This window comes from Periplaneta americana, chromosome 10 (assembly GCF_040183065.1).
Source record: "Periplaneta americana isolate PAMFEO1 chromosome 10, P.americana_PAMFEO1_priV1, whole genome shotgun sequence".
NCBI classification, from domain to species: domain Eukaryota; kingdom Metazoa; phylum Arthropoda; class Insecta; order Blattodea; family Blattidae; genus Periplaneta; species Periplaneta americana.
This window is the reverse complement of record NC_091126.1, coordinates 175134592-175162358: the sequence shown is the minus strand read 5'-3', so window position 1 is coordinate 175162358 and position 27767 is coordinate 175134592. Positions and strand designations below refer to the sequence as shown.

Below are 27767 nucleotides of genomic sequence, written 5' to 3'. Positions count from 1 at the left end.
TTAAAGATAGTTCAATTTGGGTTTCCATTGATGAGACTCCCGACAAAGAAGGTAGACTTGTTGGTAATGTAGTTATCGGTTTGTTAAGTGAACAATATTCTGAACGAATTCTTTTACATTGTGATGTTCTAGAAAAGTGCAATAACAAAACTATAGTTAAACTGTTCAACGAAGCTATGGGTATCCTGTGGCCAAAGGGTATTATGTACGATAATGTGTTATTCTTTATTAGCGATGCTGCCCCTTATATGGTCAAAGCTGGACAAGCATTATCTGTTGTATATCCTAAATTGACTCATTTTACTTGTGTGGCGCATGCATTTCATCGTGTGGCAGAAGTGGTCAGAGACAATTTCCCTAAAGTAGATTTGTTGATTTCATCAGTGAAAAAAGTATTTCTCAAAGCTCCCAGTAGAGTTAACGTGTTGAAAGAAATGTACCCTGAAATTCCATTGCCACCAAAGCCAATTTTAACTAGATGGGGTACATGGCTAGAAGCAGTTGAATATTATGCCGAACATATAGACTCTATTAACAATGTTCTCCTTGCATTGGACTCTGAAGATGCAGTCTCAATTGATACTGCGAAAACAGTTACCTGTGACATAAGTGTGAAGAATGACTTAGCTCACATTCAGCATACATTTTCATGCATCACAAAAACGCTCAAAAGTCTCCAAAATAGGCACCTTTCACTATCTGAAAGTTTTGAAATTATAAATAGTACTGTGGAACAACTGAATCGTGGTAGAGGTAAAGTTGCAGATGCAGTAAGAGCTAAGGTGGACACTATACTTTCAAAAAACCCTGGATATGAAGAACTACAAAAGGTTGTTGCTGTGATGAGTGGTGAATCAACAGTGAAGATTAACTTGGACTTATCCCCAGCAGACATTGTGAAATTGAATTATGTACCAGTTACTTCTTGTGACGTCGAACGCTCTTTTAGTCAGTATAAATCTATCCTCAGAGACAATAGAAGAAGATTCACTTTTCAGCACTTGAAAGAAATGTTTGTAACCTATTGTTATGGTAACAGACAATAAAAATTGTGTTTTGTTGAAACTACATTGGAAGATAAGGTACGTCCATTATATTTTTTGTTTAGTTTGATTAAAATGTACCAATATTTAACGTACATAGTCATTTTTTTATAATTTTAAGTCCATATTTAATTCCATATTTTGGTAAAAATCCATATTTAATTCCATATTTTGGAAAAATAACTACATATATATTTACATATTTCATATATTTTTAGTCCATATAAATCCGTTCCCTGTTTATCATCATATCCCACCTCCCTCAAATCCATTTTAATATTATCTTCCCATCTACGTCTCGGTCTCCCTAAAGGTCTTTTTCCCTCCGGCCTCCCAACTAACACTCTATATGCATTTCTGGATTCGCCCATACGTGCTACATGCCCTGCCCATCTCAAACATCTGGATTTAATGTTCCTAATTATGTCAGGTGAAGAATACAATGCGTGCAGTTCTGCGTTGTGTAACTTTCTCCATTCTCCTGTAACTTCATCCCTCCTAGCCCCAAATATTTTCCTAAGCACCTTATTCTCAGACACCCTTAACCTATGTTCCTCTCTCAAAGTGAGAGTCCAAGTTTCACAACCATAAAGAACAACCGACTAAAATATCTAGCAACATCAAATTTAGTACAGGAGTTAATACTCGTTACAGAAAATGATCCCAGAGTTTGTAAAGGGAGAAACAACATTTTTTGTATACTGTGAAAAAACTGAAAAGTTATGCTTACACATTTTTAAAAGTAGTCATTTTAATTATTAAACATGTTTTGTATTGTATAGTATTAACATTCCATGGTATTCATACATTGCTTACAGCTAGAATATGGAACAAGTCAAAAAACTTAATACGATTATAAAGTCTTAATTTATAGTCACAGTCTAGATGAAATATATATAGACGAGATTTACAATATAGTCTACTAGTACAACACAAAGTTTTAGTATGAATTTCATGAAGCGTTACTGAATGTCATGAATTCACCTACAGAATAGGAGTGAGAAATTAGGTACTTCTTTAATTTGGCCCTAAATAATTTTATTTGGCCCTAAATAATTTGACAATGGAACCCGCTAACATGATAAAAATATAGGTTGCGTATAGAATTTGATCAATACTTTAGTAGAAGCATAATCTGGGCTATGAAAAAAACAAATGAAGTTACTTATCTAAGGAATGTGTTGCGGAAGGTATCGCATCGAGCTAACGCCCTTAAGGGACAAAGCTGTAATTTTTGTTCAGATCTTTTCTCGAAGAAGTTCAACGTTAAAAATATCACCAGTTACACCTGTATACTCCTATGTAACATTAAATACCCCTTAATAAACGTTATGGTTTAGTTCAATGTGTTTTTATATTAATGAGAATTAAAAGGGGTTGCATACAATTATTCTACATTGCATTACCTTGTACATATATGCGACAGGGATAAAGAAAATAACTTTCGTCGTAGAATTGAAGAAATTAACCAAACTGATAATTGATTTTGATGAAAAATAATGGTGTTTGAAATTGTAATATAAATTTCAGAAACACGGTAATTTCGATAAATTGGTGAATAAATGGTCGAAACTGACGAAGTATTATTGAAAAATTGTAAAACTATATGTGTGTGGTGTGGAAATAAAAGATATCTTTTAATATTCGAGGAGAAAAATTCGCTCCGGCGTCGGGGATCGAACCCGGATCCTTGGTTCTACGTACCAAGCGCTCTGACCACTGAGCTACGCCGAATTCAATCCACAGCACCGGATCGAACCGTCCTCCTTCAATGTTTCCCTTTATGGCCTGACTCCAAGTTAGACATATATGTTGACATGTCCAATGTCAACTGCCATTATTCTAGGAGCGCACTCAGCTGAGTGACTTATTTGGCCGGGATTCCGCAGTTAAGTGCACAGAAATCTGTACAGACATATGCACTGCTAGCTATGAGAATATTATAGATTTATTAATTTGTCATACAGAATAATATCTGTAATACTGACAATTGAAATGACCTCAGTAAACACTGCGCATGCGCAGTATGTTATAACTGGAACTTGAAAAATTCAGGTGGCCCAAATTTTGTTTCTTGGTCTGTACATTTTATATGCGTTAATATTGTGACCTATTATTATTATTATTATTATTATTATTATTATTATTATTATTATTATTATTCGTTTATTATATTTTTCAGAACGATATGTGGAACTCCCAATTACATAGCACCAGAAGTGCTGAATAAGCTGAGCTACAGTTACGAAGCTGATGTATGGGCGATTGGTTGCATCATGTAAGTATAAAGCCTTATTACCAAAAGGCAGCAATTCTACAGCCAGATGACGTTTTTCGAATTTGGTTTTAAGCTGATTATGCTGTCTACTAGAACTGCTGTAGTGTCGTTAGCTGACGTCTCGTCAAAGATGTCTGGATCGATTACTGACAGATACTGCGAGATGTTTCGACATGTTTTCTCAAACAACCGATTAAATTTCCCTACTTTTACACTTCACCGTTACTCCATTTTCTCGAGGTATTCCTGCAGTATCGAGAAGGGCATTAAGGAATTACATTACAATCTTTCCAGTTATGCATAGATGGATGAGGACCTTGTATTGCATGCAATGTTAAGAATTTAATGAGAATTGTAATGATTCCAGCTAATGATGCATTGATTTATGAGTTAGTAATAACTAGAGAGCGGATATCTAGTTCCGTACCTATTTCATCTGATACGTTCTAGACGTGTTTTACTAAGTTATCTCTACGTTTCATGTACACAGGAGCCCTCTATTAAAATTCAATAGGACCTACAGCGCCTAAATGAACCATAATAGTACATTATGCAACGAGTCTATAATGAAGGTAATTAAGAAGTGAGTATGGATATTTATGAAACGAGCGCAAGCGAGTTTCATAATTTTCGTACGAGCTTCTTAATTACCATTATAGGCGAGTTTCATACGACTTTTTATGCTCGACCATATTTCTAACTTGATATTATTAATTTTATTTGTATCTGACCTGGAGCAATGTCCCGTATGTTGTGAGATGTGCGCAGACGCGAAAGTATTGATTTTTTCCGAGGAACAGATGTCCACATTGACCTTGCTAGGCCATAAGAACCTACAGAGATAACATTGAAATTAAATTAGACATTGAAAAACGAGATGAGAAATTGAATTTATTTGAATATTATTTACAATTAACGCTAATTATTATAGTAACATAACATAACCTTCTGCGACAGTATTGGATTTCCAGCCTCCGTGACTTTTCGCTAATTCTCTTTCGATTGCATATCCGAGAATAATCGATACTTGCGGTTTTATAACGGTAGAAAGCTGACCTGTCATTGGCTGAACAGTTGTAACCTGAGTCGTCATTGGCTGAAAGACCTGACCTTTAATGAGTAGGTGTACTTTAATGACATGCATTAAAGGTCTGCTACCAGGTGTATAATTACTACATTTCGGCATGGTCGAGCATAAACTCTTATTAGCGTCTGAAAAGCACCTTTTTAGTATATTTTGCTTATATTTAAAATAAGAATACTGGTACTAAAATGCAAAAATTCCCCTCCCCCCCCCCAAAAAAAATGCTATTTAAAAGTAAAAACTTTATCTTGCAGGCAAACTGTAGTCTGGCTAGTTTGTTCCATATTGGCCTCACAAGAAAAGGCAAGAAGATATTTGTTAAACAGATAAGCACAGACGGATCCTGACCACTCCTAATGTTATTGTGTCTAGGGAGTTAATTAATTTCTAACCCAATTTTTTAAAACTATACTACAATATTGAACATTACATCGGTTTATATAATCTCAGAACATGAGTAGTCTTATCTCCTTTCATTAGTTACAAACTGGAAGAAGTTTGGAAAGTTGCCATGTTTGAATTTGCAGGGATTGATTGAGCTTGACCTTAAGTCAGATCAGCTTGTGTCAAAACAGAGGATAGTAGTAGAACAAATAGTTATAATAAATAATATATCTCAAGAGACTGCACTGACTTTATTGGAGTCGAATATTGGTGGTCATTTCAAACCCACAAAATTGCTGCGATCCCCTGTTGTTCTTCCTTTTTTTATCTTCATTACAGTAGCATATGTGTCGATATTGAGATTTGTAATGGCTTTTTCTGAAATATTCTGAGATATTTCTCGAAAAATGTAACAATAAACCTATTTTTCTTCACTTCCGGAGATGTCAGGTATGTAATCTCTGAGAAAAACAACATTTACAGCAGATGTTAAAGAATTCCGCTCTCCGCTTTAATGCAGCTGACCTGATAAAATGTGCGGGCATACAACTGATCATAGGATCAAGCTCATATCCTGCGTAGACAGAGACAAATGAACGTTCACATTATATTTGGAACTGATCTCACTGGTAGCATATCGATTGTCAGAGCGTAATTGTTTTTGTGTGCATTCTGTGGAAATGCAATGATAACCAAAACTTGGTCTACGTTCAATATACTTCTCAAATTGAAAAATAATTGCGCAACTACAAAGGTTGGATAAGAAGTAATGACAACATTTCGATATTTCTGACATGGCTTTATTCACAGGGGTACAACATTTACGTATTTTCAATACAGTCTCCCCCCTTATTTATCACCTTTTTCCAAATGTTTGGAAGGCGGCGTACACCATCAGTGCGTCCATATTTGTTGATGTTCCGTATTGACCGCACTATAGCACAGATAAGTTCATCTCTGGTATTGTACCGGGTCCCTCGCAGTGGTTCTTTCACTTTGGTGAAGAGATCGTAATCACATGGACTCATATCGGGTGAGTACAGTGAATGTTCCAGAATCTCCCATTGCCAGCGGCGCAAGAAGTCCTTGACAGCAGCAGTGGTGTGACTCCTTGCTTTGTCATGAAGAATGGTTGGGTTCTGTACCACTAAGTATCGTCGTTTTCTCCTGAGCGCTGGACGAAGGTGGTGCTGCAGGAACCTGCAGTAGTAGTCCGTGTTTACCGTCTGCCTTGGAGGTACAGCGTGGTGCATATTTTCCCATTAATGTCATACGCCACAATGAACATCACCTTCACAGCACTTTGAGTAGGGTGCACTTTCTTTGGACGAGGAGAACCTGGATGCTTCCATTCATTTGATTGGCATTTCAAGTTTGGTTCATACGAGCGAGTCCAGGTTTCGTCCATAGCAATGATTCATACCGGTCCAACAAGGCCTTCCCAGAATGCTTTAACCCATCGTGCCACTGTGTGATATAGCAACGCTGCATCGTCACATGCTTCACGCACTACGACCTCGTGGGATTTCAATTTTGATCCAGGAACGTTGCTCTAGTTTTGTAAACATGGTCTTAGGGCACTCGCACTATCCCTATGAAAGTCAACATTCCACACACTGCAGTAGATTGACAGAGTACTGTCACCGCTGGCTGCATTAACTCATCTAACAGTCCTTGTTCATGTCCGCACAGCTGGCAGCTCTCGAACGCACCATCGTCATGTGACAGCAGTGTTGCCATAACTTTTTATCCAACCCTTGTATTATGAATCAGACCAATATTCATATTAACCTTTTTTTTTTACCGAAAATTAAATCAGGAATATGCTCGTTAATTGCGGGTTGAACTAAGATAATCACTGTATACTTAAGTAATTCAATGATAGTAATCAAGAGTGATTGATTTAAGGATAGAACACGGAATCCAAGATGGCTGTTGCTATGATCTTGTTCACAAAACTCAGTCATACTGTTACTAGGATAAAGGGAGATATATTGTTCACTGTACGTCCAATGAGTGGAACACTGTTATAGGGATACTTATCTCCTTTGTGTGAATATAACAAACAATTAACCGAACAGATAGGAAATTGAATTTTCATACTGATGATCACGGTTCGAATCTCAATAAGAGCAAGAAAAAATGTATTGTGAACAAGGACTGTGGTGGTATTTCGTTTCTCGGAATATTCTAATTGCTCTTAATATTTCAACCTTTACTTATCAGAAATCAGAATGAAGTTACAGCAGCGATCTTCCAAGAATACGTTCACCACATGCTCCTGAACTTCAGCACGTCGTATGAGCCTATGGATTCAACGCCAAATTTTTTAGTTTTGTATTAACAGTTTCAACAGAAGAGAGCAAAGTACAGTAGGCTTACAGTTAAGTTTTATAACATGTCTTAAGATATAAAATTAAATTTATTTCCATCTCAGAAGAGTATTAAATTTCAGACTGTAATTTTATTCAAATCAGTTTTATAAATTTGTGATAAAATTCATTATTGATTGACACATTGCATTTCTTCAGGTATGCCATGTTGGTTGGACAACCTCCCTTCGAGACGGCAACACTGAAGGAGACCTATGCTCGCATAGTGAGCAATAAGTACGCCCTTCCTCCTCTCGCCTCTGATCCAGCACGATCTCTCATCTGCGAGCTTCTTCAGCCAAAGCCAGAAGATCGACCTAAACTAGACGAAATCTGCAAGCATGAATTTTTCACGAGCGGCTATATGCCTGCAACACTGTCACCTTCTTGCTGCTACACTATGCCAAAATTTTCAACTGCTGCTTTGCTTTCAAGGTAAGTTTATGAAACTCGTCACAAATCTTCACCAAATTGTGGTTCACAAAACATGCAGGCATTCAAAAGTTACAGTTTCAAGAACCTGAATGTTAAAAAAAAAAGTTTGTCACTTAAAAAAAAGCCGTACTGTTCTCAGTTTAATAAAATGACTTTAATAATTCAATTATTAAATGTAATTTATCATCGTCAACATTGTCATCTTTTTAAGTACTCGTATTTTTAGTAGGTTATTTTACGACGCTTTATCAACATCTTAGGTTATTTAGCGTCTGAATGAGATGAAGATGATAATGCCGGTGAAATAAGTATGGAGTGCAGCACCGATAGTTACCCAGCATTTGCTCATATTGGATTGAGAGAAAACCCCGGAAAAAACATCAACTAGGTAACTTCCCGACCGGGAATCGAACCCGGGTCACATGATTTCGCGGCCAGACGTGCTAACCATTACTCCACAGGTGTGGACCTACTCGTATTTATTGTCACTTTAACTCCTAGGTCATTTCGTGAATGTTTATAGTTTACATAGAGAATGCATTTTGCTGTCGTTCTGTGTCTATTATTTTGTGGTAATTGGGCATTCGCCTTTATTTATGGCAACTGAAAATTAGTTATATTCACTCTATGAAAAAAATTTCGACCATATTGGTTGGCATCACCAGGGATCGAATCCCAGACCTCCTTAATGCGAGTCCAGTGTGCTACCACTTAGCTACCTCTTATTATTATTATTATTATTATTATTATTATTATTATTATTATTATTATTATTAGTTCTGATGTATCAGTATATGTTGTCAGTGTACACGAATGGTCGGCAAAGATGATGTCATATAAAATACAGCTCACAAAACACAGCAAAGAGGAAGGTAGGAGGGGGGGATATATAAGAGGAAAAGGTGGTGAACATCTTCACTAAAGCAAGTTTTCAGTGCACAGAGACGGAGAGTGAATATACCCAAACTGCTTAACTTTGAATGAATAAGTAATGGCTAAGGGAAGGGAGATCATGTCTTACCCCTCCATCTTGCTTGTGTATTAATGGGTTTTGACTCGCGAATCGAGAAATGCCAATGACTGGTGTACACACACCTTTTCTCTTTATGTAAATCGTATTGTTAAAAAATGTATAAAGTTTATATAAACTGTATTAGGTCTAAATATATGAAGCACTCGGCCACTAAGATACAACAAACATAAATATAAATATTACAAAAAAATGTGATTCAGGATAATAAATAAATAAATTAATTAGTATGAAGATTTTATTCTTGTCCTGTGAAATTTATAAATTTTAGCTTTTAATGTAAATAAACAAAAGTTGTTTATTCAATTTTTTTACGCTCTTTGAAAAGTAAAAATACATACATTGACACTGGTTTCGAATCTAAAGAAAGTGAGATAATTTTAATAGAATGATTTCTGTTAAAGTCATAATTAATATTTTAAATACTGACCTGCATTTATGTAACTAGTTATTCAACTAGTATGTGATTTGCTTGATGTAATTATTTGATCATTTTACTTCAGGCCGCCACCTCCACCTTCTCAGGTGATCTATCAGGCTCCAGTTCTCAGTCAGGAACTAAAATCTCTGACAAATTCGGTATCAACACTAAAAATTCCCTCACAGAAGAGTCCTCCACCAGTTGCAAAGGTGAGTATAGTCTGGTACAGTACCAGATATGTGATCAATACTAATAAAATACTCAAGTATTCTTTCTAACCTGAAGAATGATAACTGAGGTTCTTTGCCTTCCGGGTCAGTTTTAATTGGAGAAAGATTTGAATTCACATGCCAGAAAGACACTTTCGTGGGAGGGGGGGGGGGATGATGTCTATTGAAAACTAGTAGCCTACAGTAACGTAATGTTGACTCACATTGGAAATAGTGATAATTGACTCGCGCATTTGGCAGCAATGAAATTTCAAAACCAAAGAATATCAATAATTTCACACGAAATTTCTAATTAGAACACAAAGGAATAATTTCCACATTCAATGAGAAAAATTCCTATTTTGTTTCCATTTAAGACTTGTTTTGCACATAATTTAACGTAATTAATCAAATATTAATGGAAAGTACGTTTATACGATTATTGTTACATAAAATTGCAAGACAAGTTATTATGAGTCGTTGATGCTGTTGCTGTTTAACCCTTCGAGCCATAGTGCTTCATTTGAATCTTTCTTTACCATGTGTAGTTCCGGTATTGTTTCTAGGCAGTGGCGGTTCCTCGGGGGAGGGAAGGGAGGAACGTCCTCCTCACATTTTTCTTCTTTTGAAAGTAAATACCAAATGAAATATATGCCTTGAAATTCGAGGAAGATTCGATAATTTTTAAGTCCACAGCTATAACAAAACCTCGGTTGATCGGGTTTTAAACCACACGCACTCATGTGCTGCTAGAAAACTGTGAGAAGAATGCGAGATTGTTTGTGTACAGGAAAGTCAATCCATTCCTCCTTTACTGCAGTTAACACACACAGACAACAGCGCGCTAGCGGCCAGACAAAGAAGCAGAGTTTTAAAGTAAGTGAATGAACGGCAAGGGACGAGATCCTCCTCTGAATCAGCACATGGGCGGGAAATAGAAACCAACTGGTCTTGCAGCAAGCTCGCTACCGCTGCCATCTAACGATGCTGCATTCAACCAGACTATAACACATCTAGGAGGAGACACAATAAAAACAGTTTTAACGCAAAGCTATGAAGAACACCATATAAACTTTTTTTAAAATTATAAATCAAAATATATTATTCATTGCACTTTATATAAGCTATATTCATGATTTGAAACTTACGAGGATATCTGAAAGTTGAAGTTGGATTTATATAAAACAAAGAGGAAGTAGTTCTAAGTTAGTATTGCATATCTTTTTGGCCTCTGAAATTCACTTCCATTCATTGTCTACTAGACAGGACAACAGCCAAGTTGTCAGTTTTGTACAAATATATTTGAAATTGAAGGTACTGCAAACTACATTATTTTTAACATAAAAAAATCAATCGGCCACCAGCAGCTTTGAACAATAATGGTAATATGACTTTACAAGAACTGATATTCTTCAAAAGCATGTGATACTGAACTTGTAAAATGTACATATGGCAACACAGACCACGTGGGTGGGTGCAGTGTTCTCGCTTTCCTAACAGATTATTTCCCATTCCATTTCCATAAAACGGTTCCAATTACGTGTTAGTAGCTGGTCTCTTCCAACACGTGTGATGCTGTAGTGTGCGTGAAAAATGCTGCGAGGTTGTGAATTTCCTTGTAATTGTTAATTTGTGCAGTTATTCAACAATGAATGGAAGTGAAAACATATATTATATTTTGGACAATATAGGAAACACAGTTTACAAAAACAGATTATTGCTATACAAAAGGGAAGGCCAACCCTAACACTACCTGATCTTACATGTATGCATGTAGGCTAATTTGTAGCTTGTTTCTCTCAAGAAGGTGTCATTTTGCGCTATTAACTTTTTTCCTCCTCTTAAGAGATATGCAGGAGCCACCACTGTTTCTAGGTGAAAGTCTGAATTGTTTTAATGTCGTTAAGTTGTGCCACAGTGGCTTAAGATATGTATTTTATCTCATTTGACCAATATCCACCTCAAATTTGTTAATTAAGAGTTCTGTGCCTCAAAGAGTTAATGTGATTAGTTCTTGACCACAATTAAAAATTTGACAGGTTTAAACCTGTACTCTTTTCATCCAGAATGGTTTTATGTACCAACTGGTCCCTTTATTATAAAAGTTCTGGTAATGGAAATGAAATTGTGATACGAGAATCGAAATTTATTGACATTTTCATTTTGCAGAAAATACTGTAATTCTCCATTTTTAGTATGTTGCGATGGGCACTCTAAGAACAAAATAAAATTCAGAATTTGAATTAAATATTTACATAGACGAAATAATATTATACATTGATTGGAGGTATTCTGCTTATCCTCTATCTTTCCTAGATTGGTTACCTGTCAGCTTTACTGGTGTATGTACAAAAATAATTGTAATGAATCCAGGGGCGGCTCGTCCATATGAGCTGCGGAGCTGCAGCACTCCCTGCTTTGACAGGAAAATAAAAATAATATTTGTTTTAATTTGTAGAAGAATTGTTACAGCTTTTATTGGTAAATTGCTTTATATTTCATCTGGCCGGGAATATATACTATTATCTTATGCATTATCTTTTTGCGCGTCGACTGTACTGGAATTGACACTGCATTCAAAGTCGTCCTGGGATCTGCAGGGTGGGTCAGATCATAGAGAGTGTGTCTTGCATGGTCAGGGGATGGAGAGGTGAAGGGAAGCAGAGGGAAACTGCCGCTGTTTAAAACCCATATTTCGCTGCAGTGGCTTGCAGAGCCAGGTGACAAGGGAATATCTTTCCTCCCCTCCCACACCGCTATTGTAATGCTACGTCAAATGGATTCTCTATTCCCTTGAAACTTAATGACAATATTTTTATTTTCTCTTCACATACTTACTGTTGTAGAATCTTATCGAGTTAATATAACGAAATTTTATTCTCTTTTGCCTTATTATTACGTATATATCCAGCAGAACCTAATATTTGCCTTAACTCAAAATGATTGCACGAGTATAATCCTTTTGATATAGTACGTAAAATACGAAAGAGACTTCTTTTCCAGTTTTAGAAAATTGTTGACCATCAGTATATCTGAGTGTTGCTTTGGTGTGACGTCTTAGTACCGTAACTTAACCAGTGCAAATGTGCAAGCATGAGTGTGTGTGAATTACAGAATATTAATTTTATTTTTCTCAACTTTCCCTTGCGGAGAAAATTGATGTAATGAAGTGAAATTAAAGGGTCGTTCGTTACCTGACTTAAATCTTACTCAAGCTTCAACCGGCAGAAATAGTGCATATATGTAAGGAAGTATAACTATGAAATTTACGCTGAGCATTTGTGATTGCTTCCTCTTCGGTGGTGATACTGCATAGACTAGGAGTGGTGTGACAGATTTAGGACATTTGCCCCTAAAAATTAAAAACCACGAATCTTCGCAATCTCACCTGAAAAATGTTGTTTCATTGGCTATGTTAGGCAAAACTGATATTGCTGCGCAATTAAGTGAAACGAACAGAACAAACATTCTCAAACATAATCAAAAAGTGAGAAAAAATCGTGAAATTATTTTAAAAAATATTGATTGTATCAAATTTTGTGGCCAATATGAACTTCCCCTTAGGGGACATGATGAAAAAATGATTCGAAGAACCCTGGTGTTGCTACAGTTCGTGAGTGATCTAAACGAGCCTCTCAAAAATCATTTGGAACATGCCACTGTTTAAAGGTAATTCTAAGACAATTCAGAATGAACTGGTAGATTGCAAGTTGAGTGTCTGCCGATCAGAAATTCAGACTGAAATCGATGGTATTAGTTTTTTTAGCGATTAGCAAATGATGCCACAGACATCTCCCAACTAAGTCAGAAAGTTTTGGTTTTTCTATATGTAGTGCATTTATTTTTGTCCTATACTGATTAGTAATGGTATCAAAAAGTGAAATTTGTATGTACAAAAATCTACTGCAGCTCTCCCAATCCACAAGTTCACGAGCCGCCACTGAATGAATCTCCTGAATAACATTTTTCGTAGTAGAAGTGAATACTGAATTTGATGCAATTTGTTTCCAGTTTTCTCCAAAAGATAAGGCAGCATGCATAAATCCAGGAGCTGGAAGTGTCTTGGCTTCTACAAGAAAAGAAAAAGATTTGCGTCAGAGCACTCTGAAACAGAAACTGAGCAGCGTGTTGTGCCCAGATAAAATGGCACTGTGTCGCAAAAGGCCTAACAATGCTGCTACTTTGTACAGATTTCTGGCAGACTGTTTTGATAAGATGCCTTCCGCAACTTCATCTGGTGAGTGACACTTTCAAACGAATCAAATACCGTAACTATAGCTACCAGTACTCTACATATAATCAACTTGCTGTACAAGACTAAACTTTTCTACAATAAATTAATAATTGAGGACCGTTTTTGGAAAACTTGCTAACTACAAAATTTTCAAAATTGAGATTTTGGTGGATTAGTTAACATAAGACAGGCCTCTACATGATGCTAAAGGCTTCTTAGGAAAATCTTATTATTTCCTTCACAGTAGTGTGTCAAAGTGTGATCGTTTTTTCAAAACTTCCTTTCCGCTATGTGAAAGCTATAGCAAAACTTGCAGTTATTTCACCTTTTATAAAATTTAGTTTTTACAGTTAGCAAGTTTTGCAAAAACGGTCCTCAATTCAGCTAATTTGAAACTCGATGAAAATTGGAATATGTTCAATTTTATAGTGCTCTCAAAATGATGAAACAATTTTTTTTGTTACTAAAATATATTTTAGCAAGATTGATCACTTATCACCTTAACATACTTGTTTACACACTTATTAAATTGGTAAAGTAATAAATTATGTAGACACAGATGTAATATTCTAGCAGCTGTGTTCTACCACAGGAGTGCGTTATATGGCAGTAAAAATTTTAATAGCCTCCCTATCGATATAAAAAATGAAACTGAAAACATAAAATTATTTAGGGCCAAATTAAAGAAGTACCTAATTTCTCACACCTTCTATTCTGTAGGTGAATTCATGACATTCAATAACACTTCATGAAATTGATACTAAAACTTTGTGTTGTACTAGTAGACTATATTGTAAATCTCGTGTGTATATATTTCATCTAGACTGTGACTATAAATTAAGATTTTATAATAGTATTAAGTTTTTTGACTTGTTCCATATTCTAGCTGTAAGCAATGTATGAATACCATGGAATGTTAAGAAATACAATACAATACAATACAATACCACAGCTGTACAGTGGGTGGACAACGAATTAGGGATTTTTAAAATTGTTGGATTTTACGACTTTATTTAAATATACTGTAGCCTATGCCTTAGTATTTTTATACCGTAAACTGGGGTTACTTTGAACACAGAGGAAACGACCATTTTTTTTAGAAAATCATATTTAGATTTCTACATGCTGCATTTGTTATAGATGGACGTAAATTATCATAAAATCATTCTCGTACCAAATTTACCTCCATCTATAACAAGTGCAGCATGTAGAAACCTAAATATGATTTTCTGAAAAAATGGTCAAAGTTTCCTCTGTGTTCAAAGTAACCCCAGTTTACGGTACAACAAATATCATATCCCTCTAGTGCTAAATAACTAAATTACCATCGCAATCATGTCATGTTACATATTCATTTTTTCACTTCCACTATGGTCTGGTGGTCAGCATGCTGGCTTCAAGATCTGGATGTTCTGGGTTTGATTCCCAGGCTAGGCTCTTTGGGTATCTAGATAGAGTCTGGAAACTTGTATGATTGCAAGTGTTCCGGGTTATTAACTAACTTGTCTTCAAAAAAGAAAAAAATCCAATTATATCAGGACTGTTACTGGGCGAAAACCTGGACCCATGTTTAAACGTCATATTCTTGACAATTAATGCCACATGTGACCTCAACCAGGAAGTGCTAAGAGTTAATAGAGAGTTAACAAGGAATTTTTATATTCATTTCCACTAGCTGTATAAAGTTCTTGAAAATTTGTAAAATAAGTTTAGAATAAGAAATTCCTAATTCGTTGTCCGTATTAGCAAACACACAGACTTCTAACTTCCAGGTTCTGATCCACCAGGAAATCCGCCACCAGTTGCATCTGTCTCGCCACTTTTTGTATCGAAGTGGATCGACTATTCCAACAAGTATGGCTTTGGATTTCAACTCTCAGACAAGTCTGTTGGAGTGCTTTTTAATGACAGTACTCGTATCAGCTTTACTCCAGATAGAAGGTGGGTGTCTAACTTGGGTACAGTAACACATGTTGATTATTTGAAAAATGGATTATCTAAAGTTATTTATTTCATTCAAATTTAAGAGATTGTATTCCTCCTTCCTCTCTGAAGAGTATATATGAGCCGTTCAGAGCAGAAGTGGTGTAAGTCAAAATTGGGTAGTGAGGTTTAAAGTAAAAATTCTGTAAAATACTGTGCAAAGTAGCAATTAATATGTCCTTCGTGCTATCCACTGACTACTAATAGTTTAAATGAATTGAATATTAATTGCTACTTTGCGCTGTATTTTACAGAATGTTTACTTTAACCCTCATTACCCATTTTTGACTTACACCACTTCTGCTCTCAACGGCTCATATATTGCTTTCTTTGAATCGGTTATAAGATATGGATTAATTCTCTGGGGCGGCATTAGCAAGGCTAATAAATCCTTCTGTTGCGAAAGAAAATATTGAGGAAAATCACAAGGAGTCATTGTTTGTCGAATTAGGTATTTTGGCTATTTATAATCTTTATATTATATTAGATGTTTTAGTCTTTGAGTCCTCGGTAAATTTTTATTTTAGATGTGACATACACCATTACAATACCAGGTCGAAATCAAATGTAAATATACCTTATTTTAAATTAAACAAGACCCAGAATACGGTAGTTACTTGTACCTTGAACCTAAATTTCATAAACAAAGTACTATGTACTGCTTTTTTTAGTACTGACTTTGAGAATAAGGTGCTTAAAACTAATTAGTTGTGTTTTATACCACTGAATTCAGAATGATTTATTGTACAACCATGAACATTTTTATTCCAATCTGAACACTAAAAGCGTAGAAATATTGGATTAAACTTTTGCACTGAATTCTTTATTCGCACAGGCATCACTATCTGTTACCCTTAGGAGACAAATAGTGCTTATTCTTGTTTTCTTATTGGAGATCGCGTTCCGTTCCATTTCATTCCTTTACAAATGCTTACTATCAACCTGGGCCAGTTGGAGCTAAAGAGATTCCAACCTAGAATTTTTTTAATCACTCTACATCACATTGGCCAAAATGTGTGTAATGTATGAATTATGTAATCTTAATTCAAGTACTAATTTAATAATATACAATTAGATATTCCAAGTTTTGCTCCAGTAAGTATCAAAACAATATCGTTGATGTGTGAACAATAAGGGCAAATAATGACAATCTGAACAAAAAATGAAGGTGAGCTTTCGAATTTTCAGGTTAGGTTATATTTAAAGTAGAATTGGTTCAATTTGCACATATTAGTACCTACATATTATTTGACACCAAACAGCATAGTGTGTCCTATTTTTAAAGAAAACTCTTTTAAAGTTATGTAAACTATGCAATTTATTTTTTTCGTGTATAAAGAAATGCATTTTCGCCTTAAATTTTGTAATGGATCTCTGGAACAAACTATTAACCCGAAAACCATGAGAACATTAAATTTGTCATGTTGTAAAGATAATATTTTTCTCTCTTACAGTGGAAAGAAGTTCGACAATTATCCAAAATCTTTCACTGTATTGTTATTTATTAACTCCAAAAAGTAGACCCTCTCTCGTTTTATATCCATATGTCAGGACCATATTACAATAGCATGAATTCGTAACTTCATGCCCCGTGGTTTTCCACGCATCTGTCTCACTCCATTCTCTATTTAATGTGCCTCTAAATTTTTCGAGACAGTAGTCATGGAAATATTGAGTTTATGGGTTATGTAATATACATGAATATAAAATAAAATACAATACAATAGTAAATAAAGTACATACTAGTACCGTTGTTGTTTAGCCAACTGTCTGATTCTCACAAGTGATACCAAGAAGGCACCACTTATGAGGCAACTAGGCCAGGAGATAATGGAGTAGGGTGGCCAGTTCCTTTCTCCCTCTAGTGCATACATCGCCAACTAGCTGCATATTACACTAGTCAGACTTCAGATACATATAGACATGTCTTCCTCTGACACACATCGTCAAGTGACATGTACTGTCTGATAATAGCATTTTATTACTTCAACTAGAGTACAGCCATTTCACGCAATCATTGGGAATTCTTTCAATACCCCGTCAATTTTTAACACGATCATGTACACCTACCCTTAGCACTGGCTCTCTGCAAAAATGATGATGACTTATTTTTATGGATAAATAACTCACTTTAGACAGAAACCTTCCAAAATCTAGTCCAAACCTGTCTCGAAAATACATATTCTAGGTAGATAATTCTTTCACGTTAACAGTAATTATGAATAATGTATATACTATAGTAAACAATGGCAGCTTGTAAAGAAAAATCGTAACCTGACCCTACGGTTTGGAAGGTTCCTTTATTAAGAAATGTTGTGAATTACGGTATATGAAAGATGTTGAAGAGCGCTCTGTATCTATATTACGAGACAGGTACCATGTGTAACTTGAGAAGAAGAGAGAATTGTTTTGTCTTGATATAGCCTACATATTATTTGAGAAAAATAAAAATATTACTACAGTTGTCTCTTCATTTTCCGAGAGTTGTATATACTCTTTACTTTTCAGTCGCGTGGAATTCCACGACATGCATGGAAAAGTGACTGCACACCCACAGAATTCAGTTCCTGCCCCACTCCACGAACGGCTGACATTACTCCGCTACTTCAGCGAGTATATGGATGAGCACCTCACGGAGGGGGGAGACATAAAACACCAAGCCCAGGTGGCCTCCGCCAACAGACATAAATCCACAGTCCCACACATGAAGCGGTGGGTGCGCACCAACACTGCTATCATCATGGAGCTCTGCAATGGTACCCTTCAGGTATGTATCGGTAGCACTGTGTGAACCTGCAAAATTATAAACAGTTTCATCAGCATTAAAAATATCACAGTCTGCTTATCCTTGGCATAAAGTGGGCCATACGTTAGTGTCCAAAAGTGAAATTGGCTTTGATGTTATATACGAGGTGGATGCACTTGTATATGACGTAAGCAAGGTAGAAAAGCATACATCTTACGGGAAATTAGTTGGGATTATAGAATATTTGACGTTATAGGCGAAGTGTCGCACAAAACGAAGTCGCTATAACCAAGTTCTACTGTATTGTGCATTGTCAATTTTAAACTCTCTTAAGAGCAGTAGTCACCCATTCCAAGCTATTTACAGGCATGCTGGAACACCAATTTAGAAAACTGAAATGCAAACACACACATGGACTAAATATAGATGGGCGGAAACTGACACACCTCAGATTTGCAGATGACATAACTCTCATAGCAAGATCAGCAAAAATGCTAGAGGAAATGATCATTGAAGTGGACAAAGTAAGCAGCACAGTAGGACTCACAATGAATCCCACAAAAACAAAGGTTATGACCAATGGAACACAAGACCCTATTCAAATCCAACAATCACCACTTGAGTATGTGCAGCAGTACGTGTACCTCGGGCAAAGCATCTCCCTAAACAAGAACACAGAGAACGAAATCAAACGCAGAATAGGACTGGCATGGAACAAATTTTGGTCGCTCAAATTCCTACTCATGGACAAACGGCAAAAAGCAAGTACGAAAGCTAAATCCTAGACAAATGTGTCATGCCGACATTACTCTATGGCAAACGTGGTCCTTGACAGAAAAACAGAAAAAACAGCTACAGGTTTGTCAAAGGAGAATGGAAAGGAAGATCCTAAATGTTTCACTAAGAGATAGACTCAGAAACGAGGAAATAAGAAGGACAAAAATGCGCGATGTGGTAGAAAGGGCAGAAAACCTAAAATGGAAATGGGGCGGCCACGTAGCACGTATTGATCACCAGAAATGGACGAATCGCACCAAAATGTGGGACCCGAGAGAAGGACGACGGCACGTGGAACGACAAAAAACCAGATGGGCGGACTACCTCAGAACCAGAGCGGGAAGTCACTGGTCGAGAGTGGCACGAGACAGAGAAGTATGGAGGCAGCTGGCACCAAACATGAATCAACAAGCACCAGATAAGACAGAAAGTCAACGACAGTGAGTGTAATTCGTGTGAAGTGATATGAGGAAGTGTGGGGGATGAGTATGGTAGAAATGATCGAAGAGGGAAGTCAGGAACAGTGAAACGAAGAAATATCAGGAATACCCTATGACCAAGCTCCCAAGGACTCGCTCACCTTAGGAGTCTACTTATGAGCAATTCCCTGTGACAACAGGAGGCCCTTGCCCTTACGGGATGTGTACGGGCTAAATTTATTATTATTATTATTATTATTATTATTATTATTATTATTATTATTATTATTATTATTATTATTATTATTATTATTATTCACCCATTTGTTAGTTTGAGTTCTGACTTTATTGTGAAACGTTCGTTTAACACCCTGTGCATTTGACAGTTCATATTTTTATATAAAGTTCACATTATCGTTCCGGATTCTTAGATATATCTAAGCATCAGCAAAGCTCAGTTTTACAGTTTTTTAAAGAAAATTACACATTGGAAAATGTTTCTTCACAGCCGCAGCATGAGGATGATGTCGTGTCCGTTCTTCTCGGATCTAGTTTCACATCCCCCTGTGAAAACTCGGCTGATAATAATAATAATAATAATAATAATAATAATAATAATAATAATAATAATAATCAAAATTGTAAATAATACCAATAATGTAGTTTGTCAACAATTTTAATAATGACCCTCCCTTGACAAAATTCTGTGTATGCCACTGGGAAGATGTATGGAACTTCCCAGGGATTTAGTAGCATAATTATAATTCATTGTTTAATTGTTTAAATTTTTGTCCTATTAACATGCTTAACTCTATTTTAGACATTTAACATTATAAAATACATTTACAAAACCTGTATGTTAAAGGCCTGGATATGTATTTCCAATATAAGTGTGATGAAACTATTCATACCTAGGAGAACATGAACCATTGCTAACATCACACATATTTAACAGATGATTTCACGGCCTGAAGTAATTTTGTGTATTTTTATTCTCCCAGATAAATTTTCTGAATGATTGATTGACGTTGAGAAATACCTCTAGTTCAGCCTTTATCACGTCAACAGAACACTTGATGCCTACGGTATTTTTGACATCTAATCACTTAAACTTCATAGAATTATAAAAATAAAGTTTTGCATAAAGGTCTTACAAATTCCATTAGGATATATTGTGGGGAAAAAAAAGTACATAACCCTCAAATTACGGAAGACATATTTTAAGGTAAAAAACGTAAGAATACTGAAAAAAAATGTTACAATACGGAAAGAAAGTACAATCTGGCAATGCTAGCAGTATGGTAGGCCTACTGATATGGATTGTGGTAAGGTATGATAAACTAATTCATTAAGTAGGATTTTTTGTATAAAAAAATTTGACTGTGGAGGATTGTCAAAATTTGACCTCATCAGAATCATATTGCATGTAATCATTTTCTCTTTTATAGCCAAACAATTGAAAACAGTATTTTATTCCAATGTATAACAATCTGGCCATGGTAAATTTCCTTCATATTTCAGGAGATTTCATATTAATTTAGAGAACGGAAATGAATGTGATTGTGGAAGTGAACAACCAGAACATTTGTTATTTGATTGCCCACTTTATGGATATAGAAGATACAGCATCGAAATGCACCTAAATAATGTAATATGAGCTACAATAAGCCATTGTACTACATTTTCAGTAGAAATTGTTGTCGCAAAATATTCATTCATTTTATTAACCACATCAATAGAAAATTGTAAGTGTCAATATTGTTCTTGTATTATTTGAAAATTTTAACCTTAAGTAATATGAATTGTCCATCTATGCTATGCTATAAAAGGATGTGTGTAAATTATAAATTTACTTGTGTATGAAATATTTGTTTGTATGATTATGTCTGTATATTCCACATTTCTCTAGTATGTATCATAATATTTGTTGACTTATGGACGCTATATGTATTATTTCATGCCAAATTCTACATTATTGTTATTCAATTATGTTTTGTATTTACAGATATCATTTTTTTAAATGTATTTCGTATAATTAAGCGCTTTCTTTATGATTGATGTAGACTTCTCATGTGTTTGTGTTGATAGCTGTAACTGTCGTAAAATTAAGTTTACATTTCTCTTATTCATAACATCGACAGAAAAAAAAATGTTAAAAATGTATTTATATTATATTATCTCAAGTAAATAGAAAACTTTAACCCTAATATACTCATGTAAAATAGGGTTTTTTGTGTGGAAAAAAAAAATGTATAACAATAATACTGGTATTGTTTTCAGATAAACTTCTTCAAAGATCACACAAAGGTGATTATCTCTGCTGAAAAACATGGGTATCTGGTGACATACATCAATGGCGACCGTCTGAGCTGCTCTTACTGGTTGGCCCACATAGCACAGTTCAGCTGTGAGACTAACATTTATGACCGTCTCCGGTTCGCCACTGCGGTGGTGAGGGAATTTGCCGAACTCGACGGTGAAGAAGTTTGACCAACTTCACTACAAAATAATCTGTGATCACACTGTTATGAATACCATTGAGCTCATAAAGCCTTTGAACAGATATTATTAAACGAAATCATATCAAATGTAGTAAGGATTTCCCAGAACAAGATTTAAACAGATTAATCTGTGATATCACTTCCAGTGTATGTTGTCAAGTTAGCCAGGAAGTTGACTAGTGAGTCAGTGCCTCGTAGATTTGTTGACACGATCAAGTCTACGCTACCTATAATATTGTTAGTTGTAAGATAGAACAGATGGCAAAATCTTAATAACAGTGGCTAGTTTTCATGAAGACTGAAAATTGAGTTAATGTCTTTGTAGTTACTTTCAGTGGTACCGGGTAACGCTTTACTGTATCTTAAATTGGTGCACAACAGACTAACGATCTCTGATGAATTTTCTAGTATTACGAGTCTATTAGTATTAGAATCAGCAGTAGCTAGGCCTATTATCGTATCGCATGTATTTGCAGTTACGCAGGACGAAATAAGAATTAATACATTTTGTTTGTTAAATGTTAATAATTGAGCCAAAACACTGCCTCGCGAGTTAGTCTGCCTATAGGAAAATGGCGGTGATAATCCATTTCTAACATGATGGAGTAGCTGGGAAAATATCTCGTTAGATATCTCGGTAGAAATTTCCCATTATTAACTATGCAAATATGTTAATGTTACTTTTTGTAGCTCACAGAAAATTGTTGGATATTTACCCTTTCTCAAGTGAGCTGTTAAATAGTGAATATTGAGTTAAATCTTAGAACAGAGCTTTTAAGGATTCCTGTGGTGAATACACACACACACACAGATAGTAGAAATATTGGTTCAACCACCCCTATCTTAGATTCTTCCAACAGTACTATTTGATAAAGATACTCTCCATAAGACTTCCTTTGTAAATATTTTCTAAATTTTGTATTATAATATATTTTTTTTAATCTCCATTGAATAACATGCTAAGTCTCTAATACATTCATAGGCGTTTGTTTCTGTAAAGAAATAGAATAAAGTTGAAATATTTTAATTAATTCGTATGTTCAATTCAGGAACCATCTTTGACTGAAAGTTAAATTGACATCTGAAAAGTTCATATCAGAGATTCTACATGTAATTCCTGAACTGAGATACCCAATTTTTATTATCTGGTACATTAGCAATTGTGTTGATGTGCAGTAGATAATTTTAATACAGATGCTATAGTCTGGTTTGGTTTAAGAAATTTGAGTTGGAAGATCTGACATAGGATTCACATCAATTTTTTGTTCTTGTGTCTTTTGCACAGGTTCTGAGTAGGTACCATGTCAAGTGCAATAAAAATGAAATGGGCTAATTGTTAAACTGTTGTTCAAGCACCTTGATAACGTTCACCCGATTATAAAAGGCACCCAAATTTGATTACAATAGTGATGTCTCGAATTAACGTTATATTATATAAAGTTGGAAATATTACTGGTGGATAATGGAAAATACTGATATGTAGGATTAAAAAATTTAATATTTCGATTACATCACGGAATGAATTGCTTAAATACCAGATTTGGTGTGTGATATATATACATTTTCAAATCTTTGAAGACAAATATTTTTGGTAAAATATATTTTGAAAAACTGTAATAATAGTATATGGTTGAGTTATGTTATCATTCTAATAAAACTTCTGGGGTTTGTAAATATTATGTAAGTCACTGTGAAAACACAATTGTGTTTGTTTTCTGATAATGTCTACTACAGAAGAGAAACTGAGACAAATTCTTTTTTGTTAAAAGGTGCTATATAGGTTTTTGACTTCAGGCATTTTATTAATTGAATGAAATTAAATGCAATTATTTAATGTATTAAGTTAACAGTTTTTCTATGCATTCATTTAGTCATAACGTCACTGTAATATAATTTGCACTTGTTTCTCTGTTACTTTATCGGAAAAAATTCAAACTTGTTTAATATCTAATGTAATAAGATTATTCAAATCAGTTCTGAAACCATAGCATGAGACATGATCGTGTAGAAGAGAACTTTGTGATTGATAATTTGTAGAATTAGATTACATTAAACCAAGTTTTCAATATAAATGTTGTGCAGTTGGTGATAAAATGGATATAAAAATGTTAAAAGTGACAATTTTAAACTGTAATGGTACTAATCAAATGAAGATAAATTCTACGAATTACTTTTCTGTCCTAGAGAGGAATATCATTATCGTACAGAAAGATAATATAAATAGTACACGTTAAAATATAGGTTGTTAAAGAAATGGTTCATATATAATTCAATACCGTACCTTCAGAAAGGAAAAGAAAAGTAATTGTATATAAAATACTAAGGATAATATCTTAGTGGGAAGTAAAAGACATAGTATGAATGTTATATTACTTAAATTCTACTTTCATTATATTGTTTGTACACCAAACATTTAATTTTCATGATTCGTTGACATAAGTCCTCACAAAATTATTTGTTGGCACATTTATAAATTATATAAGGTTTGTCTTTCAAATGTTAATTGAAATGGAGGAATCTTGATTATCGCATTTGCTTTATATATGTTTTTAATTTTAATTTGTTTGAATTCTTCATGGTGCAAAAGAAATATGAATAGGATGCTCTATATCTATATAGAGACATTAATCCTGATAATTTTGACTGAGAACATGGAGAAATTAAAATATTCTGAACCATGGGAATTACTGTAGGTATTTTGAAAATTATTATACGAAGAGGAAATTTGTTTTTACTTAAGGCGTAATGAGTGAATAATGAAGAAAACACCACCTTGTTTGTAAATATATAGGGTAATAAGTGTTCCTAACTAACTTAAGGTGACAATACCTCTTATTTCTTTACAGAAGATTAGTGGAAGTGTAATGCGTTGTCTCAGTACAGACTAGAAAGTTTTTGACGAAAAGACATGAATAACAGCCTATGGGAATTGAATACCGGTAGTGATTTATATTTCAGTTAGATACATTCTGCAGCAAAGGAGCATTGGTATCCCAAAGATATTTTGCTGTGATATGAAAGTGATTATTTCATATACTCACTGATTTACAGTATGTGTAATATCACTACGGGAACTTGATGAGAGAGCAATGATGACATTACTTGACTCTGTTTAATCTTTAACACTTTTCGTTTGATTATTTTTTAGCTCTCTAATATCTTTGCTACTCTGCTTAGAATTAGAGTAAAAGCATTTAGGTCAATGTAAATGCTAAATTACGACGTTATGTCATGGAATCAGTGTAAACGAGTTTCGTTAGAACATAAATGGCGTATTTGGTTGTCATTACTCTTCAATACAGTACCGGTACTTCATACTTGACCGTGTTGTACCAATACAATCCATTTCAAATATTTGATTACCAGTAACTTTCATAACATAATTATCAGTCCAAGAAATCTTTATAAGATTGTTAAAATATATTAACTGGTTCTAAATTTCAGGATTTTATAATAATTTCAACAAAATATGGCCAGCATTGCATCACTTTTGGTAACTTGTTGATTAATTTTTTTGTCGGAAATCTTCGCAATTTCTGTGAACTGTCAGCTCTCTCTTAATTCTCTCCGTAGTTTAAGCATGTGCACAGGAAAGGTGAAGGAGGACTGTGAGAATATTTATACTAGTATTCAGTCCTGTCCCAAAATTTGCATTGTAATGTATTTATAGTTCTGTTTCCACCATATCAATGTCATTTGCCTCAACTGTATGAAATAACTTCTTATATTTCTGCAGGAAATCATGTTATTAAACTAGTTTTTTCTGAAATTATTATTCCCTGTCAGTATTATAAATAAATAAATGTATACTTTGAATATGTTGAGATATTTTGCGTTGAAGAACAACGAGGATGTGTTCCCTTACCATAATAGAACATTTTTAATTGGTTACAACCACCCTCCCCCCATGTAGATGCAGAGCTTTTGCCATCTTATTTCGAAGTTGTATAATTAATTAACAGAGGTTTTATTTGCTGCTTGTGGGGAGCTTCTTTTCTTATTTTTCGTGTATGTTATGTAGATAAAAATGTTCATTCCAGAAGTGCTCAGTATAACCCTAGTTTAAAATTTAAAATTTCACAGCACCAAAAATCAATGAAGATATATTGTCTTATGACATGTAATATTCGTGACAGATTTAATCGCAGTACATGTTTTATCACCACTGTTTTTTTCCATGATGCACCAATTGATTTGATTATAACAGGGATGTAGATCTGTATGGAATGATAATAATAATTTCCTTCTCAATTTTCAGGCTTAAATCTAGCCACTTTAAATTGCATTTTACTGTTGAAGGAGGTTTTTTAATTAATATTAATTGTAGTTCTCAAGGGTTCTGATTATTATAGTGTCAGAATTAGTATTTTGGACAGATTCCATTGATCCACATTGCCTAACTTAACAGCAAATTTGTCTGTTACCAGTTTTGATTAATGATTTGGATGCAATCATTGTAATGTGTTAGAGAAATTCATAGTTTTCATTGTACATTGTCCATATTTATTCGTCACAAATTGTTTTCCTATTTTTTTATAGTGTCAAGGAGATAAAAAGATATCTGAAGCATTATACATTAAAGCAGTGGGAAATGCCCAGAATATTAATTTTGATAGATTTTGTAATAGTTAAGTTACTTTTCTTCTGGTGGATAACCTCTGGGGATATCGACACATCACACCTTGGGACCCATTGGCTGAAAAATAGCTAAGGAGGAGTCGTTGAATTGCATGGGACCTGTCAGACTACAATGACTGAAGGGTGTTGTGGAAAATGTCAAGAAAATAATCTTAATTCTTGGTATAATCTGTTTACACTTGATACTTGCTAAATCCTGAATTATTGTGCTCAAGAATGAGTCCCTGGAATGGATATTACTGTTGATGAATGAGATTTTTCTGAATGTATTTTTAAGTCATATTTATTTCACAGCCCCTTTTTTTTTGTTCTGCAAGTATGAAGGACACAAATGATTATGGTCATAAAATATGATTACTGCACTGAGAAGTCAACAGCCGTGAACTGTAGTGTGTTTGGAGTTGATTTTCACGAAACTGTGGGGAGAGTGAAGAAATATAGAAATGCAATACCAGCTACAGGAATCGAAGCCTGGGCTCGTTATAAAGTTTTCATATGGGCTATTACAACCGTGTTTGTGGTACACTCGGTGAACTCAGAGAAGGTGGATCATGATCGTATATAATAGATGTATAAAGGTTTCCCAGCAACTCTTGAAGATCTCAGTCTTTAACATTCAATGATATTGTAACAACATTCTCTGCAGCGCACTGTTGTTAAGTGATGCTGAACCATTTCATAAGAGATGGAAGGCAATTCATCAGTTATTTCTGCTCGGCCTTGCTGAAGAATGATTCAGCAAATTTGTTATAAATTCTGAAGTTTATTTAACTCTGAGGATGATAACAGAGACGATTGATCTCTAAACAACTCGGTAGTCGATAGGAATTAGCGTGACGTAGTCAGATTTCCTGCAATTTTCATCAGTACCCGTATAACGATTGCAACATTGACTGATCAGTTTTAAATTATTCATACAATTATTTGAAATATAATTCAAAAGTGAATAATTTGTTTTGGTGTAGTACGAAAATAATTGGTTTAGAAGTGATATGCTGAAATTAATTACATAATCTGTAATTATTATCTCTTGCAGAATATGTACATATTTGTACTACTATACGTAACTAATTTGACCATTCCACATTTAATAATTTGTTTTTGGTTTACAATGACTTGCCGAAGCAGGCGATGTTGTTGCACAGTTGCCGGAGGTGTTTGTGAGTGTGAGGACTGTTGTTAGAAAGGAGAATGCATTCACATTTTTGCTTTC

General features: G+C 34.7%; 1 protein-coding gene across 2 annotated transcripts in view; it reads left to right on the top strand.

The window, feature by feature from the left end:
- LOC138708176 (serine/threonine-protein kinase PLK1-like) overlaps positions 1–26404 on the top strand; it is a 368265-nt gene extending 341861 nt beyond the window's left edge. Inside the window, exons 5-11 of one of the 2 annotated variants that reach the window (XM_069838442.1) lie at positions 3226–3321; positions 7321–7596; positions 9130–9256; positions 13268–13493; positions 15278–15431; positions 17982–18240; positions 21696–26404. In XM_069838442.1, the coding sequence (XP_069694543.1) occupies positions 3226–3321; positions 7321–7596; positions 9130–9256; positions 13268–13493; positions 15278–15431; positions 17982–18240; positions 21696–21905 (1348 nt within the window). In that variant the 3' untranslated portion in view covers positions 21906–26404. Of the gene's footprint in view, positions 1–3225; positions 3322–7320; positions 7597–9129; positions 9257–13267; positions 13494–15262; positions 15432–17981; positions 18241–21695 lie in introns of both variants that reach the window. The other variant, XM_069838440.1, reaches the window with a different exon arrangement.
- Positions 26405–27767: the final 1363 nt, after the last annotated feature.